Below are 17235 nucleotides of genomic sequence, written 5' to 3'. Positions count from 1 at the left end.
CTGATGGTTTCTGAGACCTCTTCTGGCTAGACTTTGTAAAGAATTTCTTTAGCCTTGCATGTTCAGGATAGAGGGTTTGAGTCCTGTCTCGGGTCCATGGAGTTTGCAGGTTCAGACATGCAGATTAGGCTAACTGGCTTTTCCAAATTGCACTCCATGGAGGTCCCCTGGGATGGGCTCCAGACCCCCAAAACCCTGTAATTTTTGTCTTGTATGTAAGAATAATGAGTGTGTGTAATCAGCATCGATAACCAGCAGGTCCTTGAGGTACAGATTATACTTTCTCACTCACTCATTCTCTATAGCGCTCACAGTATGCTGCACAAGGTCTAGCCCAGGAGACTCAGGGCATGAGGTGGAGTATACCCTGCTGGATAGGGTGCCAATCCATCACAAGGCTCACCAGCACACACACACACACACACACACACACACACACACACACTATGGGCAATTTTAAAATTCCTAAATTCCAGTTACTCTACTCTGCTTGTTTTTGAACTGCAGGAGGAAACCAGAATACCCGGAGGAAACCCACCAAGCACGGAGAGAGCATGCATCACACACAGACCTGAGGCAAGAATCAACCCTGGAGGTGTGAGGCCACAGCGCTAACCACTAAACCACAATACTCGTGTTGTTATGCTGATAAACAAAAGTAGATTTTTAAAACTTATATCACTGACTGTTTTATCCATGTTGCACTTCATACAAATCAAAAGCGCTCCACCACCACCAGAGCGCATCCCTGTGGGCCAATTCTCACCAACACATCGACCGGCTTACTTTAATAGGTGTGAGAGACGATCGTTAGAGGTGGGAGATCGACAAGTTGAAAGATGGTTTGAGAGTAAACAACAAAAACCGAGTGGTTGTTTGCTTTTTTCTTTCTTCTTTCTTTAGAGCTGGCATAAAAATGTTTCACCCGAGAAGGAAAATCTCTGGGAGGAAAATCCTCAGCAGCGGGTGAAATCCAGAGCCGTGATTCTCAGGAGTGGATCAGCAGTGAGGTAATAGATTATTGATGCATTGCATGAGGTAAAGCAGCTCGGAGCAAAGTTCAGCTTTCAGCAGTGGGGAGAAGGGAAAAAAAAGATAAAAAAGAAAGAGAGAAACAAGTAGTACATTCATAAAATAACAGCGCTAAATAAAACAGTGTCTCAAATCGCTGTGTGTGATATCGCCTGAGCTGGAGTAAGGAGGGAAAAAAAGGATGTTAGAGAACGAGGATAGGATAGGATAGGATAGCAGTACAATGTGTAGTTCTAGTTTTTAAAGCAACTTTTCTCTCTTTTTTTTTTTAGTGTTTTGTCTTTTTAACAAAGGAAGTCCAACAGCATTTCAGCAGTGAGTGCTGTAAGAGCGTCAGAGCAAAACTGACATGTCGCAGCTGGTTAACATGAAAAAGACAGAGAACTGGAATATTCCTACTGTATATCTTTAACATCAGCTCGCCTTTCTCCCTTTAGCTATAGGATACACGAGAAATCAGCTTAGATCTGCAGCTCGCGCTCGCTCATCCCTCGCGTGACAAAGCGACCGGAACGCCGCGAACGCGCACGCGGCAGCTCTTATGCAGGAAAACATTAGATTTATATCCAGTTTCTGCAGAACTCCATGAAACTAATCCACTCAGGCTTTCATTACCAAATGACAGAGCGCTGCTAATTAATATTTGATAGGAAAGTAATCCATATTTAATATGGCGATGTAATTAATAATAACATAATGAATATTTCAAGGTTAAGATGTAGGATTGAATTGAGAATATAAGGAAGATGTCATGCAGCTTGTCGAGTGGATGCAGTGTTCTGGTAGCGGATTCGAACCCAATTATGCTTGCAACATTACAGCGGAACGTCCTAATAAACAAAGTGCTACAGATATAAAATCTGATTTATATTTAAGCCCTGATCAAATCGTTTCCAGAATTTATTTCGTAGTATTTCCTGTAGCGTCTGTACCAAATTAGCTATCAGATGTAAACAATAAGAGTGAATGGTAAAACTAACTTCTTGGATCTGTGTACGCTTTAATGCCTGAGATTAGAACTAAACCTGGCTACAGTAAGTATATTATTATTGTTATTGTTATTGTTATTATTATTATTATTATTATTATTTACTTACTTACTTATTTTTATTTATTTATTTATTTATTTTTAATTCTTACCAAGAACTCATTATGGTTCATATGTTTTATTTATTAATTTTTTTATTTATTTTTCTGCTTTATTGACAATTCTTAAGACATTTTTTTTTATAAATGATGGCAAAGGAGTTTCTTTCTTGCTTGTACCAGAGTGCTGTTCATATTTAGAAGATCTGACATGACAGTGGTGAAGTCACAAGTTTATATTAATGTGCTTGTTGAATTACGTTGTGGCTTTTAAAGCCATATTTTACTTTTAGGAATGTGATCAGATGCTTTGCATTAATAGAATAAAAACACGTTTAACTGTTAATGTGGCGAAGCTTTTAAAAACAACATTAATTTAGCTTTTAGGGAAGGAGTCTCCATTGTCAGGGCTATTAGCAGTGTATTAGCAAAAGGGTAAAGTCATACATTTATTATTATATATTATTATATATTACATACTATATTTTATTCAATTGAAATTATTTATTTTATTTTTTTTTATCTTAAGGACATATAAAGAGTAATCAAGCTTAATTTTAGGAAAAGCACCACGGTGTCACAGGAGGCAAGGTAGCCTTGGCGTCTCACAGCTCCGGGGTCACCTGGTTCGATCCTTCAGGAATTTCTGTTCCTGTTCCCTCTTTGTCTTTGCGGTTCTTTTTGGTTCTCCTGTTTTTGCCCAACCTGGCAGAATATGAACTGGTTAAGCTACAGTTCATTGCCCGCAACTATAAATGTGTGTGTATGATCTCCTGCCATCCCTATTATTTCTGGGATAGACTCCAGATCCACCATGACTCTGAGCAGGATTATTATGGTGATTTTAAAAAGAAAATTTTTGAGACATAGAAACAAAAAAGTGGTTGTTGAAAAAAATGACTGGGAAACAGAAATCAACTTGTTTCATGGACATTTGACAACAATAAATACAACTACAGTACCACTACCTGGAGGAACAGAAAGGTCAGTATTTAATTTAACCACCTTTAGCTTTGTTCATGTGCGAAAATGATTCCTCATGCTCTCAGAAACTGTCTTTCACACTGAGTGCTGGGATATGGCGTGTCATAAGGAAAGAGAAACCCTCCATAGATGTGATCCTCTGGTGATTCAGTACATTCAGCTGGTCAGCTGACTTCATTTTATTGCCCCATAACGTTACTGAGTCTAGACCTGAGTAACTGATCAACCCCAGACAATAATGTGTAGAAAAGCCCTTATTATCACTAATATACAAAGCTGTGAGGTCTACTGAATGTTTTTTTTTTAAGTGATCTCCCATCACACTCATTCAGATGATTTCCGCTGTGGTGTTGAGAGTTCGGGTCTATCCTTCCAGCCGAACAGTCACTCCAGTCATTTCTGCAGTCCCCTTAGGTTTGTTTTGGATGATGTTCTTCAAAAGAACTGAGCTGCTAGAGGAATAAAGCACTTCAGGACAACTTCAGGTGGTAACAGTAACTCTGGTTGATTTGTATTTATTAATTTTTATTCTATAACAGCATTAAACTGAGCATTTTATTTCTTACTTAAATGAGTTTTTTTATTACAGCAATTGTTTATCGTATAGAACAAAGTTTGGCGAGGCTTCGACCTTTGACCTTGCTCTTGGTTCTTTCATCAGTGTAAACACGAGGCGCATTCATCAGCCGGTGAGTGCTAGAGCTAACACGATTTCTCCACCTGTAAAGACTATCACACCTTAGTTTCAGGGAACAGAAAAGGAGAAAAAAAAATCTATAGTGTAGCTCACGCTATTATAAGCCAAGCACATTATCCATCTTGTGTTGTCAGGCGGCTTGTTGGAAGCACCAAAGGGAAACGTTGTTTAAAGACACATCCATTTTCTTCGCTGAATAAATAATCAAAGTCACTTTCTCATGTTGAAACCGACAGGCGCATAGTTCCCACGACATTACCCCGGCCTCCTGAATATTAATAGCTTGTTATCAATACTCTCTGTGACAAATATATAAAAATCCCATCTGAGATAAAAGCATAAGAAGCTCCTCTTTTGTGTATGGTACATTGGCACAGAGTCGACAAGAACACAGTCCACAATTATCCATTCTGATCCTGCATTACGCCAAATTACAGCTGGAACGAGGAGAAAATAAAAGAGTGCGAGCGAAACACTCTCGCTGACATTTCCCATTTCACATAATCAAACCCACGACGTAAACAGACCTGTATTTACTGCATCTCTGTTGTGTGGAGATAACGATTTGCTCCGCCCCCTTCACATGCTTTTGATGATTTATTCCGGGAATAAAGCTGTCACTTCGTTCCAGAATGTAAAAGATGCTGATGGAGGGAACAAAGATGATGGAAATATAAAATCATGACATGTTTTCCCTGATCACAAGTTTTAAACATAACAATACAGTCTTTTTCGTCATCTCTCGCCTATATTGTGTCTTATGCAAATCAGCTAATCATACGGATAACTGTCAATCAGATCAAGTTACAAGCCTGTCAGCTGCCTTTAAACATAAGATTTGAATCGTAAACATAATACTTTATGTTAAAATAACACAGAATAGAGTGTCGAACTGGTCTCTGTATAAAGATCGCAAACAAAAACACTAACGATATGAAGTTAAAGTGAGTGTTTGCATGGCTCACTGTAAACGAAACCTGCCAGAGAATAAACAGGCTTAAAAGTCTGGGTCCATCGTCATGAACGCATTTAACAGTATGATTAAATACAGCAAATTGCTCGAATTGACGGCACGTGACTTTGCACCACCCGTGTTTATGCTGGATACAAAAACGTTAAACATTTCCTAATGGATCAGAACTCATGTTCTTCCATACAGAGATGATTTTCTCTTTTAGTTCAGCGATAGTTCTGGGTCGATTCTGAGCCGAAAGAAAAGAGTGTTTCAAAGCTCTATTGTGAGTTTTAATGTGGATCTAAAATAAAAAAGAATAACATTACGTTTCTTATAAAGAAAAGAAAAAATCTTGCGAAAGCAAACCTTTGGAACAGTCTGTATATTGTGACATAAAAAAGAATAAATAAATAAATTTACATGCTGCTTAAATGCTTTGAATGTAAATTAACGTTCGTTAGATGTGACTTCATGAGCTAAAGTCAAGGATGAAGCTGAATAAGGAACTTTCCAGAACATTTAAAAAGTCTGTGACACCAGTGTTACCATGCGCCCTTGTGTGATATAATATACAGTGGAATCTTGGATTACGAGCATAATTCGTTCCGGGAGCGGGCTCCGCGTATTCCAAAACGCTTGTAAACAAAATTGAATTTTCCCATAAGAAAAAATGGAAACACAAATTATTCGTTCCACAGCCCAAAAAAATGAATATATAAAAATAATTAACACAAAATATAAAGTAAAAATAAAACAATTTAACCTGCACTTTACCTTTAAAAAAAAGTTAAAATAAATCACGACAGATACTGTAAGTGTTTCCGTTTGTGCGCGCAGGTGCTGTGTGTGTGTGAAGCTAAAGTAAGGAGCCCCCCGCCCCTTCCCCTCATCATCTTACACAGTTACCCTTCCTCCACTCTTTTTACACACATGCGCGCAACGGAAACACTTTTATTGGAAAAATAAACAAGATATTTCTATTGACACTCAATTAAGCGACAAACTAACGGAATCACTGCTGTAGAGTAAAGATAAAACAAATTAGCCTGCAAAAAAGAATCGCGAGAGAGCAGTGTTTCTGTGTAAAGCAAAAAAAAGGAGTGTGTTTGTACAATATTGTTTCCAATGCTGAAGCAAACATGAATTTTATTTTGTTTTACAACAGATATTTCATGATAAATGTGTGTATACTGTATGTGCTTCATATTATTGTCATAATGATGAAATGAGATGCCCAAATTCGTGCTTTGAAATTCATAGTAAGTTTCTAATACAGTTTTTGTAATGTCTTAACAGGGACAAACAATGAAAGATGCGGCAATGCCTTAGTTTAAATGTTTTAAATTAATTTAATTACCTGATAGTAGGCTACCTTATAATCTGATAGTGTTAACTATGCGAATGTCCTGATTCGTGAATATGCCAACATATCTTATTTAAAACGTAAAAATGTGTCGCCATCATTAGAAGACATGAATGAACTATATATATATATATATATATATATATATATATATATATATATATATATATAATTTTATCATATTAAATAAATATTATTTTATGAACACAAAAGTGCTTCAAGCTTTTCATCATGTTTTTTGCTGTTTGTGTCCAGCATTGAATAATTATTTCATCCATTATTTGACCACGGCTGGGAATAAAAGCTGGAATGTGGTTGTGAATTTATGACTAAAATAAAGCTGTTCATCACCGCGTGGAAACTCGCGGCTACTTTACAAAAGGCAGCGTTTTGATCAAAAGGCTGCTATTCATGTGCGATTTATCGATAAAAATGCGGACATTTTCGGCCAGAAATGCATCAAAGACAAATACATGTACCTTATATAGGCTTCTCGCATTGTTTTTACACGGAGAGTTTGTGTGTGTCCACGCGCGCTTCTCATATTTGAAATTCATATGGACATTCATATAAAATTGCCCATTCTTGATACTTGTTGATAAGTGTATGTTGTCAAAGTATTTGTGGACATTAGATTGGGAGAAAAATGTAAATAAGGGATGTCTTGAAACATAATGCAGTAACTCTATTTATTTGAACACGGTAAATAAAGTCAGTAGAAAAATCGATAACTGAATAACTACTATATATTATTAAAACAAGGGAATGCTTTTAAATACAACAAATGTTTACCCCAAGGATTTAAGAATTTAATGTGTGCGTGTAATATGTGTGTGAGTGTGTGTGTAATATGAAATATTATATATGTATGTGTGTGTGTGTGTGTGTGTGTGTGTATAATATGACATTTTATTTGATATAGATATATATTAACTCATGCTAGGGTACTTTTACTACGCTAAATTTATGAATTACACTCAAAGTATTAAATCCGACTATGAAGTCTGATTTAATTGTTACCATTAAACATTTTATATCTACTTATGTTTATTTTTCTATTTATGTTTATGTTTTCTGGCGAAATACACTGTAGGCAGAGACGTCTGCCCGGTCTTGGTAATTTTTTTTTAAACCTTGAACTCTTCAAATTCCCCCATCAGCGAAACCGGTTTGGTAACTTCACACCTATTGTGAATGAAAGGTGAGATGAAAGATTACAGTAACAGGGTTTCTGTGGGTGCACTTCACCTCAGAGCGCGCTGTCGCGTTGTATTCAGTGAATAGACTAAAACAAAATCATGTTTGCTTCAACATTGGAAACAATATTGTATTAGGCTAACTTTATTAAAGATTATTAACTTTTGTATTTTTGTTGTACTTTGTCTATTAGCACATACGCGCGGGCATCTTTAAATTTGAACAGGAAATAATAGTGGGCTGGTACAGTAGGAACGTTATTTTTCATATCACTTAAACGGCTGAATAAAGTTAAATATACACAATAATTTAATAATTGCATTTGCTTTACATTTGAGCACTCGTGTAAATAGATTTTTCATTGTATATATACTACCATATCATATATTTGTGCCTAATACTGTTTTATTTATATTTTACAACATGACATGCCGTTTGTAATTTACTTGCGATTGTACTTTTAAAATGTAACCTACGTATCTACAGTATAAGCGTATTTAACTACTTCAGCAGTGAATGAGAACTTTGGTTTATTTGGCTTTTAGATAAAGTTCTTATTTGATACAATTTTATCATTAAATTAATTATCTTATTATAAACATGATTCTTATTTTCTATATTCTTGTCGACTATAGTCCTTCATGTCTGAATTTTTTGCACGTGTCTATCATCCTTTTGATCAAAACACTGCCTTTTGTTAAGGCTGCTGGTTTATACACAGAGTGTATATATATATATATATATATATATATATATAATTTATGCTAGGATACTTTTACTACGCTGAAGTACCATTTAAAGCTATTTATTCATTTATCTTTTATTTGCTTACTTACTAACTAGCTTTAAAACAACGGGAATATATGAATGACCATGGAATATTACAGAAAGTAAATAGGAATAAGAGGCCCTGATTATACTGCATAAATATAATTTAGTAAAACAAAATTCCTCTGCGCTGTCGAAAACTTTATGCGCGCGGTTAAGTGCTGATTAGACTATGTAGGAAATAGCCGCGATATATTATACTACATCCATATTATACCAAAGATAGAAGTGTATTTTTTAGTTATTTTATTGTTCTATTCTGAAGGTCATTTTTTTCCAGTTATTTCTATATTTAAATTTTGATGTCTTTAAATGTAGTTTCTTTTATAATAACAATAAACTGATACAAACAGAAGTGTTAGCTAGTGAACTTAATTAGCTAGTCTAAATAATAAAAATGTTTTACAAGCCGTTGAGCTGTTGTTTGTGCTTGTTCGGCCAGTCGAACTTTGCACAAGGCAGTGTTTATTGTTTAGTGTATAGTTAAAGCGCATAAACACAATAAAACAATAATGTTTTAGGCTAACACATCATACATCTTTGTAGTCTTTTTGCACACACGCACGGGTGCGTTACAATAATAATAAGAATAATAACAATAATAAATTCGGAGCACTACTACTACTAATAATAATAATAATACTGAATGGAGAAAGCGCAGTTAAATAAGTACAGTCATTAAAGAAAATGAAAAACAAATACATATCAGTATTTACAGTTTGAGCTCAACACGTTTATGAGCTCTGTTGCTTGCTGTCAATGGGCGCCTAAGAGAGAGAACACATTTTCGGCAGGTCGCGGGATCTCTTTTCTTGAAACTTGCGTTTTTAATGGCGACATCTGTAACTAACTTTTCCCCTGTCATATTACGGTTTTATTTTATTTTTTAAAATTTCAATAATATCTTTTTATATATTGTGTTATATTAAAACAGAAACAGGCTGTCTTAATTTTATTACCTGCCCTTGGGTTACGTTACTGTACATCCGACGCTGTCCCTGAGGTGACTTTGACGTCACAGTAACTCACGCTGTAGGTGATAATTATTGCTTTGCATTGCATACTCAGACTTCTATTTTTAAAAGAAACATCCTGATTTGCATATTCATTATGGCAAACACAAAATATTGACTCATTTATATAATGAGGTGTGAATGTTATCACATTTGCACACATTTTTTGCACAATCTAGGCCACAATTTAAAAAATGTAAAAGGTTGTGACTTTTTTTTTGTTTTTTTTAAATACAAAAGAAAAAAAAGGCAATTTTTTCCCTGTTGCTTTATTTATTTATTTATTTATTTATTATTCCATTATTATAATCCTATTTTTATTCTGAATTTAACAATTGTTGTTTACAGAAATATTTTCTTTCTGGTGTATGTATATATACTGTATATATAAAACAAAAGATCCGTTTTTTTACCCTACATTTAAGATTCTACCACAGACAATAAAGAAAATCTGATAAAACATTATTACAGTTTGTCGATGTTTGGGAAACAGTATGCAGGAAAAAAGTTTTTTATTTAATTATTTTTTTTTGTTTGTTTTTTGTTTAAACTTTATTTTTATTCAATTCAAGAATGCATAATTTAATAGTGTTTCAGAACTAACACAAGCACTTTCCCGTACATCACACACACAATGAGTCCTTTTGGCAAAATGCTCCGTCTCAACGAGGAAATGTTTATTGACTAAAAATAGATCCTAAGCTCTGAAACATTTGGATATGTAATGTTTTTTAAATAGAATATTATTTGCATATGTAAATGAGCTCTGATAGTCGTTTTAGTCAGCGGTGTTAAAATGTCTCAGAAAAATCAGCAGCATTGATGAAACTGATGAAACTTGAAATCAACCTCATATTGTACATAATGATTAGAGCAAAGAGAGAAGCTGGGTCATGTGACCCTAATTATTATTCATGACATCATTACATCATCAGGGTTAAAAAAATAAATGAAATAAAGATTTCTGAATATCTGCTGCAGTGGTTTCTTGTGTGATGGAATTTTTCATGTGTGTTTTCAGTTGCTGTAGTGTGAACGCAGTGTGTGATCAACCTGTCTCTCTCTCTCTCTCTCTCACACACACACACACACACACACACGCACAAGCAAAACACTGAGTTTCACGTTCATTGATTCGAACCAAGAAAGAGTAGACAGAATGGTATCTCTATATCTCTCATCTATTTTGCTCCCTTTTTTTCCTCGGCCCTTCATTTTTGTCTTTCTGTCTTTCCCCTTCCCCCCCCCCCTCTCTAGCATTCTGTTTCTTCTTGTCATTTTTCACATTTCTATAGTTTTTTTTTTCTTTCTGCTTCTCTATTTATCCCTCAGCTGTCATTCTGCTGTTCTATCTCTCTTTTCTCGCTCTCTCTTTTCTATCAGTGCCATCCCTGATTCCACATTTATACTAACTGTTCTCTCTGACAGGCAATTGAAGCACTCTCTCTCTCTCTCACACACACACACACATTGACAGAACAGCAGCTCTGTGCATAATTAAACCTCAGCAAAGCTAAAGGACAGAGCGGGTGTCATCCCGGCCGGAGGATCCTCCGTAATCAACACACAGCCACCGGCCTGGAGGATGTAGAGTGAAAGAAAAAATAAATAAATAAATAAACTAACATGCTGATTCATAAGAGCTATTTAAAACACACACACACACACAAGGCTTGCGTTTCTATTTTTATAGAGCATTAGCATTGGGCTTTTTATGAGTAACTAAAAAATCATGTGTGTTTATTAATTTCTAAAATTCACCTCCATTTTAAACTAAGTGATGCTAAAATTAACTCAGTAACCTCAGTAACCTAGTCTTAACCTAAACAACTGAAACTGGGACTAGCATTAGCTTTAGCCTCCAATCCTGGTCATGACCTCAATAACTCTAACTCTAACATCAGTCACACTAATTCACCTTTAAGAACCTTAACCTTGACCTTCACCTGGTCGGTGCTTACATTAACCTCCACAACCTTCACACTCAGGTTCACTTCACTACACTCACTTTAACCTTAACTGTACAGTATTTACGCTTCCTTTAACAACAGTTACAATAACTTTAACCCTCTGACAATTTTACCGAATAATAATAAAAATAACCTCGATAACACAAACTTTAACCTCCATTACACTAATGTTAGCAGAATAATGCTAACTGTAACCTCAATAATAATAATAATAATAATAATAATAATAATAACACTGCTAACCTTAGCTAACTTTAACTAACTTTTAGTGCCAGTGACAAACAATATTGTCATACAATATCGTTAACCTCACGTACGCTAACATTAACCTAAAGTTAAATTATATTATACTTATTTTAAATCTCAATAATATAAAGTTTAACCTTAATTATGCTGACTTTACCCTCAGCGACACTAACTTTAACTTCATCATACTAATGTCTTCTGTTATCCACCTGAACTTGGTTTAATTTGATTTAACTCACGTATATACAGCATAGCGGTGGGTTCAGTCACATCTTTGTCCTGCATCTGTATTTATTATTGTTGTTCTCACCATCATTGTTCTCATTATGTTTATTTTGTCTTTTTTATGGCTGTTTGGATTATTCCTGCTTCTGTTATTTAGGCCTGTGTTTTATTTTTATTTTCAGTTATTAAAGTCGTGCTGGCGCATCCATTTTTGACAGAATGCAAGGCGTAGCGGATGGGCCGCCCTTAAATAATTCTTTCAGGAAGGAGGGCTGTTACTGCAACGTTCGCGAGGTAATAAGACTTTGCATCTGGCGACTAGTCGGGTACTAGACAGTACAGAGGGTGCAGGAGAGGGACTCGAGATCCCGCATGAGACCCTGAAGGACACAAGCAGCGCGGCAGAGTCGGGCATGCTCCTGGCCTGCCCTTCGATATGTATACGTGTGCCCTTCGATACGCGGCACAAAGGTCTTCTGGGAAAGTGACTCCTCTTGTTAACCACAAAGGAGGGACCATGGGCTTAGAGTGCAGCGGTGTCCTCAATGGGAACGGAGTGCAGACACTGAAGACCACTAGCAATGGCTGCATGCCATCCAGTAGCAACTAAAGCAGCTCACTCTTCAGAGGAACATATGCCACACCGGACTCCTAGGACAGCATGCGGTGAAATGTATATTGGAGCTTCTGGAGGAAGGTTTTGTGCTCAACATCCAGCTGAGAAGAAAGATATCAGGCAGACCCCCAGCATCCAGTTCCAAACAAAGGTAAATGCTAGCTCTCATGAACTTTGTTCTTATAGCCCAGTCAACCCTGTTATGGTCCCTGAGATTACAGTTATGCTCCCAGAGCATCCAGTTATGTTTCTGGATAGTCGTGTTTACCCTGTTAGGGTCCCTGAGAATCTAATCATGCCCACGAGAGTCTAATTGTGCTTTGTTATATCCCTGTTCACCTTGTTACGCTTCCTGAGATTTCAGTTATGCTTTCTGATAGCCCTGTTCAGGGACCTGAGAGTCCTGATGTGCTTCCTGAAGGCCATACCAGCATTGATATGCTCTCCTGCTATCCCTGTAGGCACTGAGACACTCCCTGTCAGCCCTGCTTCGCCTGAGCCACTACAAGGCCTTGCTCCACCTAGCTCAGCAGTGTCCTCTGGCACAAGGGATGTGCTGCTGTTTCTACCAGCTGGGTTTGAAAGTGGTGCGCTCCTTCCACCACCTGACTGTGGAGACTTCATGGTCGATCTGCTGTCCAGTTTGGAGAACATCATATTTGCTCCACCAACCTGATTCAAGGACATTATGCTTGCTTTGCTGCCCTGGTTTAAGGACTTCATGCTCTTTTTACCGCTCAGGTTCGGCGTCATTATGCTTGGACCGCTGAAGTCCTCCAAGTTTGTGGACGTCATGGACTTAGCAAACCCCAGAAATCCCCATTCCAAGCCCCAGCCCCAAAAACAATCACTTTAATCCCAATAGCACTAACTTTAATCTCAATTACACGAACTTAATAACAGAAATGTTTACGTTCATAACTTTACCCCTAATAACAATAACTAATATAACTCAATAACACAAACTTTAGTAGAAATACAACTAATTTTACCCTCAATAACAATAACATTCACCCCAGTAACACAAATGTTAACCTCAAATAAAAAAAATATTATAATATATTATATTAATAATAAATGATAATAATAATAATAGCAACAACAACAATAATATAAATAATTTAACCCTAATAAGACAAAGTTTAATCTCAATAACATTAGCATGTACCTCAATAACAGGAACCTGAACCTTAATAACACTAACTTTAATCCAATACCTTTAACCTCATTACCATTAACCATAATCTCAGTAACACTAAATTTAGCCTAAATAACATTAATTCTAATAAGACAAACTTTAACCCCAGTAACACTAACTTTATACCCTTAACAGATTATTACTAATTTTACTGTTAACTGTAACATTGGACACAATAAGACGTACTTGACCTGTTAAGTTAGTAACTAGAACAGACTATTAAGACTATTAAGTTAAGTTAGACTAGACTCTTTAAATACAGTTGTATATGTACATGACTTTATATTCCATAACTGTACATTTAATCTATTTTCACCTAAATAACTTAATAAATAAAACCAAAAATAGCTAAACTTTCCTCTCAGTAATACCAAAGTAAGATCTCCTCATTTCTTATTCAAAAATGTTATTGCTATTATTACAAGGAAAGAAAAGAAGCCCTACCCTAACACACACACACACACACACACACACACACAAAACCTGTTTTTAAAAAAAAATATATATATACAGATATCTAGTTAAAGCTGCGAGCATGAGGAAATTCCACATGTAATGTGATGTTGGGGGGGGGGAGAAAGAGAGAGAGAGAGAAAGAGAAAGAGAGAGAGAGAGAGAGAGAGATCATGGAGGAGCAAAAAGGTTTTCAATCTTCTCTGCCATGCCACGACGTCCTATCTCACTGCGATGTGTCACTTATCTGCTCTCTGCAAGAAACCTTCTTTGCTAGCACTTAACCTTGCACAGAAAAAATAGAAAATAAATAAATAAAACACCAGTGATATAAAAATGGCACTCAACCCACTGCAACTCACGAAGAATCGAAATCGTTCAATTATCCTGCCTTAGAAGGAGCACATTTTCTGGCACAAAACCGTCATGACACTAACAGAGTCAGAGAAAGAAATATTCGTCACATATTGAGCTGTCTGTGGTCTTTTTCATCACACTCACGCAGTGAGAGCCACATTAGGACAGCAGAATTTGCCGGAAAAGCATCTGCTTAATTCACCGCGGAGATCGAGCGTGCTTATTGCAATTGTTTATTTATTTCTGCTGATCAAAAGAAGCAACGATCCGTTTAAAAAGGCCTTTTAATTGCTGCTCGTGAAAAATTGATATGGCGCCTAAGGACGTTTTATTGTGTCCCTGTGATGTTGGGGGGGAAAAAGCAAAAGTGTAAAGCTTGTATTTAATTCACATACTCGTGTGGCATTAAAGCTGAGTGAAAGAGAGAGAGAAAGAACGAGAGAGAGTAATTAGCTGATCTGCTGCCAAACTTCAGGCTCTGAGAGTGTTTTCCACCTCGCTGAGGTTGAGGACGAAACCTCAATCAGCACTCCCGCCCCACAGTGCACTAAGCTAAACGATCCACTGGCAAAACACAAATTGTCACTGTCTAAACTCCACCTGATGGATATGCAACACTAGTACTGCCTCGTATTTGGTCATTTGATCGTCGAATTATAGGATTCTTATGACATAAATTGATAAATAAAGCTACGGCTGGTTCAGGAAGTGAGGTTAAGAATCCATTGCAGTTTATCTTTGAGATCACCGCTCACCCTAGATTTGCATTCACACTGCAAAAAAACACCATCATAGCAAGTGAAACATTTGTAAATACAGCCTCACCTACCTAAAGTTTCTTAAAACAAGTTTCCAACAAACTTATTAAAAGATTTTTAAGCTTATTCCTAGTAAAATTTTACTTAAATTGTGAATAAAAATGTTAAATTCCTAAAAACTAGCAAATTTATTTGCTAATAAAACAAGAAGATTTCCTTGAGATTTTTTTTTGTAAAAATGTTTTTTTTAAGAAATTGCATACATTTATTCAAGATATTTTCATGCAGTGTATAGTCTAAAAGACTCGATTGCTTATGTAGTTTTTTTTTTTATTTTTTTATAGAGGTTCTATAGGCCTAGTCATGGATTCTTCCTAAAACAGTTCCATTTTTAAAGATTTATTAATAAAGAAACGTTTTTTCCTTATTACTTTTTTAAAATAAAATGTTTAAAAAGTGCCATCAGAGAGGAGAAATAATGAAAATCATTTAAACCTTAAAAAAGAAGCTAAGAAAGAAAGAAAATAATGAGAAAGTTAAAAAATGACAAAAAAAATAAAAAAGATAAAAATAAGGAAAAGAGAAGAAGGAAATAATATGGCAAAGAAAAAAAGGAAAGTCTAAAAAAATGCAAAAATAAAAGTATATTATTAAAAAAAAGAGTATGCAAGAACAATAAAAATGAAAAGGGAATACAAAGGAGGGTAAAAGGTCAAGGGGAGTAGGAAGAAGCTGTATTTAAAAATAATAAAAAATAGTAATTAAAAGGAAAGAAAAGATCAGAAAATAACTCAGAAAATAAATAGAAATTATATTTTCTTTAGTTTTTTAAACTTGAACAAAAATGAATAGAAGTAAAAAGAAAAATTTAAGGCTCCACTCCAGCTTTACACTGATTTTGGTGTGTGCACTTTGACTTTCTCTGTGATCTCACTACAAACACTAACACTGCAGTTCGGCTGCTTTTCTCTCCAAAACTAAGGCTGAACTTTCATCCATGTATATCTGAATTTTTTTGGGATCTAATAAGAACCTACAAATCACCGCATCACACAGATCCAGGGACACACACTCACAGTGACATCTTTTATTTCAACGATCTCTTTTCCATCCATCTTTATAACACCTGGTGTCCATCTACAGACGAAGGACAGCCAAAAGCCTAAAATCTACCACACGCCTGGCCGGTGATCCCACTCCTCTCCACTCCACTCCACTCCACTACACACCACTCGACTCCACGCTCTGCTTTAACACCCAGGTTCAAAGCTTCAAGGCTCCTGAATGATTCAGAGCTCCCCCTTACGGTGTCCCTGAATCTAAACATTGAGCAAAACTCAATGCACTTCCAAACCATGTCCTCCTTTGAGGCGGACCAAAGAGCATGAAATACCCAGTGGAGAAGCTTCTAAACAATCAATAAATAGTTTAAACAATTTATACTGAGCCCTAGAGATTCCCTAGAGAGACTCCTGACTTTAGACGCCATAACATCCCATCAAATTGTCCAAATTCCCGATGGCCAGTTTGTCAGATTTCTATTTAACGTCCTTTGATTGATGTAGGATCTCCAGCTTAACAGTCTTCTCTAACTTTATATCATCTGCACAAAATTCTACAAGAATTATAGCATTTGCCTGAATGCACATTTAGTAAATGATCAATTCCCAAGTACCCTAACTGTTCCAACATTTATAAAACAATTATTTCCCCATATGATAACCAAGCGCAACATCCAGCTGACAACGAAAGCACTCACCCTGCCAACGAGGATCGGATCAGGTCCAGAAAACTCCTCCAGCACGAACATTTGATTCCAAACCCATCCTCTTTTGGCTCGATGGAGGACGCGTCGTCCTTCCGGCAGAGAAGTCTGGCTTTCTGAACTCGGCCTTGTTTCTAAACTTTGCGACTGGTTGACAAACGGCGTCGAGGAGCCGAGGCATACACAGGTAATCCACGCCAGCAAGATCCGAGTCCACACGTCTCTCTGCATTTCTTCTCTCCGCCTCGGCATCTTCACAGTCCGGCTTGTTTAGCTCTCTCCTTTCTTGTTCTGTCTCCTGTCCTCCCAACACGTTACTCTTTCCGTCCTCGTGTCCCACACCTTGGGTTCATGTTGTCATGGAAAAACTGAGCTTTGCCTCCTGAGCAGGGAATAAAACATAATCCATCGAGCGTCAGTCTCCTGTGAAGGGGAGAGAAATGGAGATGAGAAATAAATAATTTTCACTAGAGCACGCTTCTACGGTTTAGG

The 17235-nt window shown here is 36.4% G+C and overlaps 1 protein-coding gene across 1 annotated transcript in view; it reads right to left on the bottom strand.

Moving 5' to 3' along the window:
• The window catches only part of cdh8 (cadherin 8), a 132154-nt gene that overhangs the window by 113155 nt on the left and 1764 nt on the right, over positions 1–17235 (bottom strand). Inside the window, exon 2 of the mRNA XM_053492673.1 lies at positions 16738–17166. Within this exon, the coding sequence (XP_053348648.1) occupies positions 16738–16995 (258 nt within the window). The 5' untranslated portion in view covers positions 16996–17166. The remainder of the gene's footprint in view (positions 1–16737; positions 17167–17235) is intronic.

Source organism: Clarias gariepinus, chromosome 3, assembly GCF_024256425.1.
Source record: "Clarias gariepinus isolate MV-2021 ecotype Netherlands chromosome 3, CGAR_prim_01v2, whole genome shotgun sequence".
NCBI lineage: Eukaryota > Metazoa > Chordata > Actinopteri > Siluriformes > Clariidae > Clarias > Clarias gariepinus.
The sequence above is the reverse complement of the archived record's forward strand: the minus strand, read 5'-3'. Positions and strand labels throughout refer to the sequence as shown.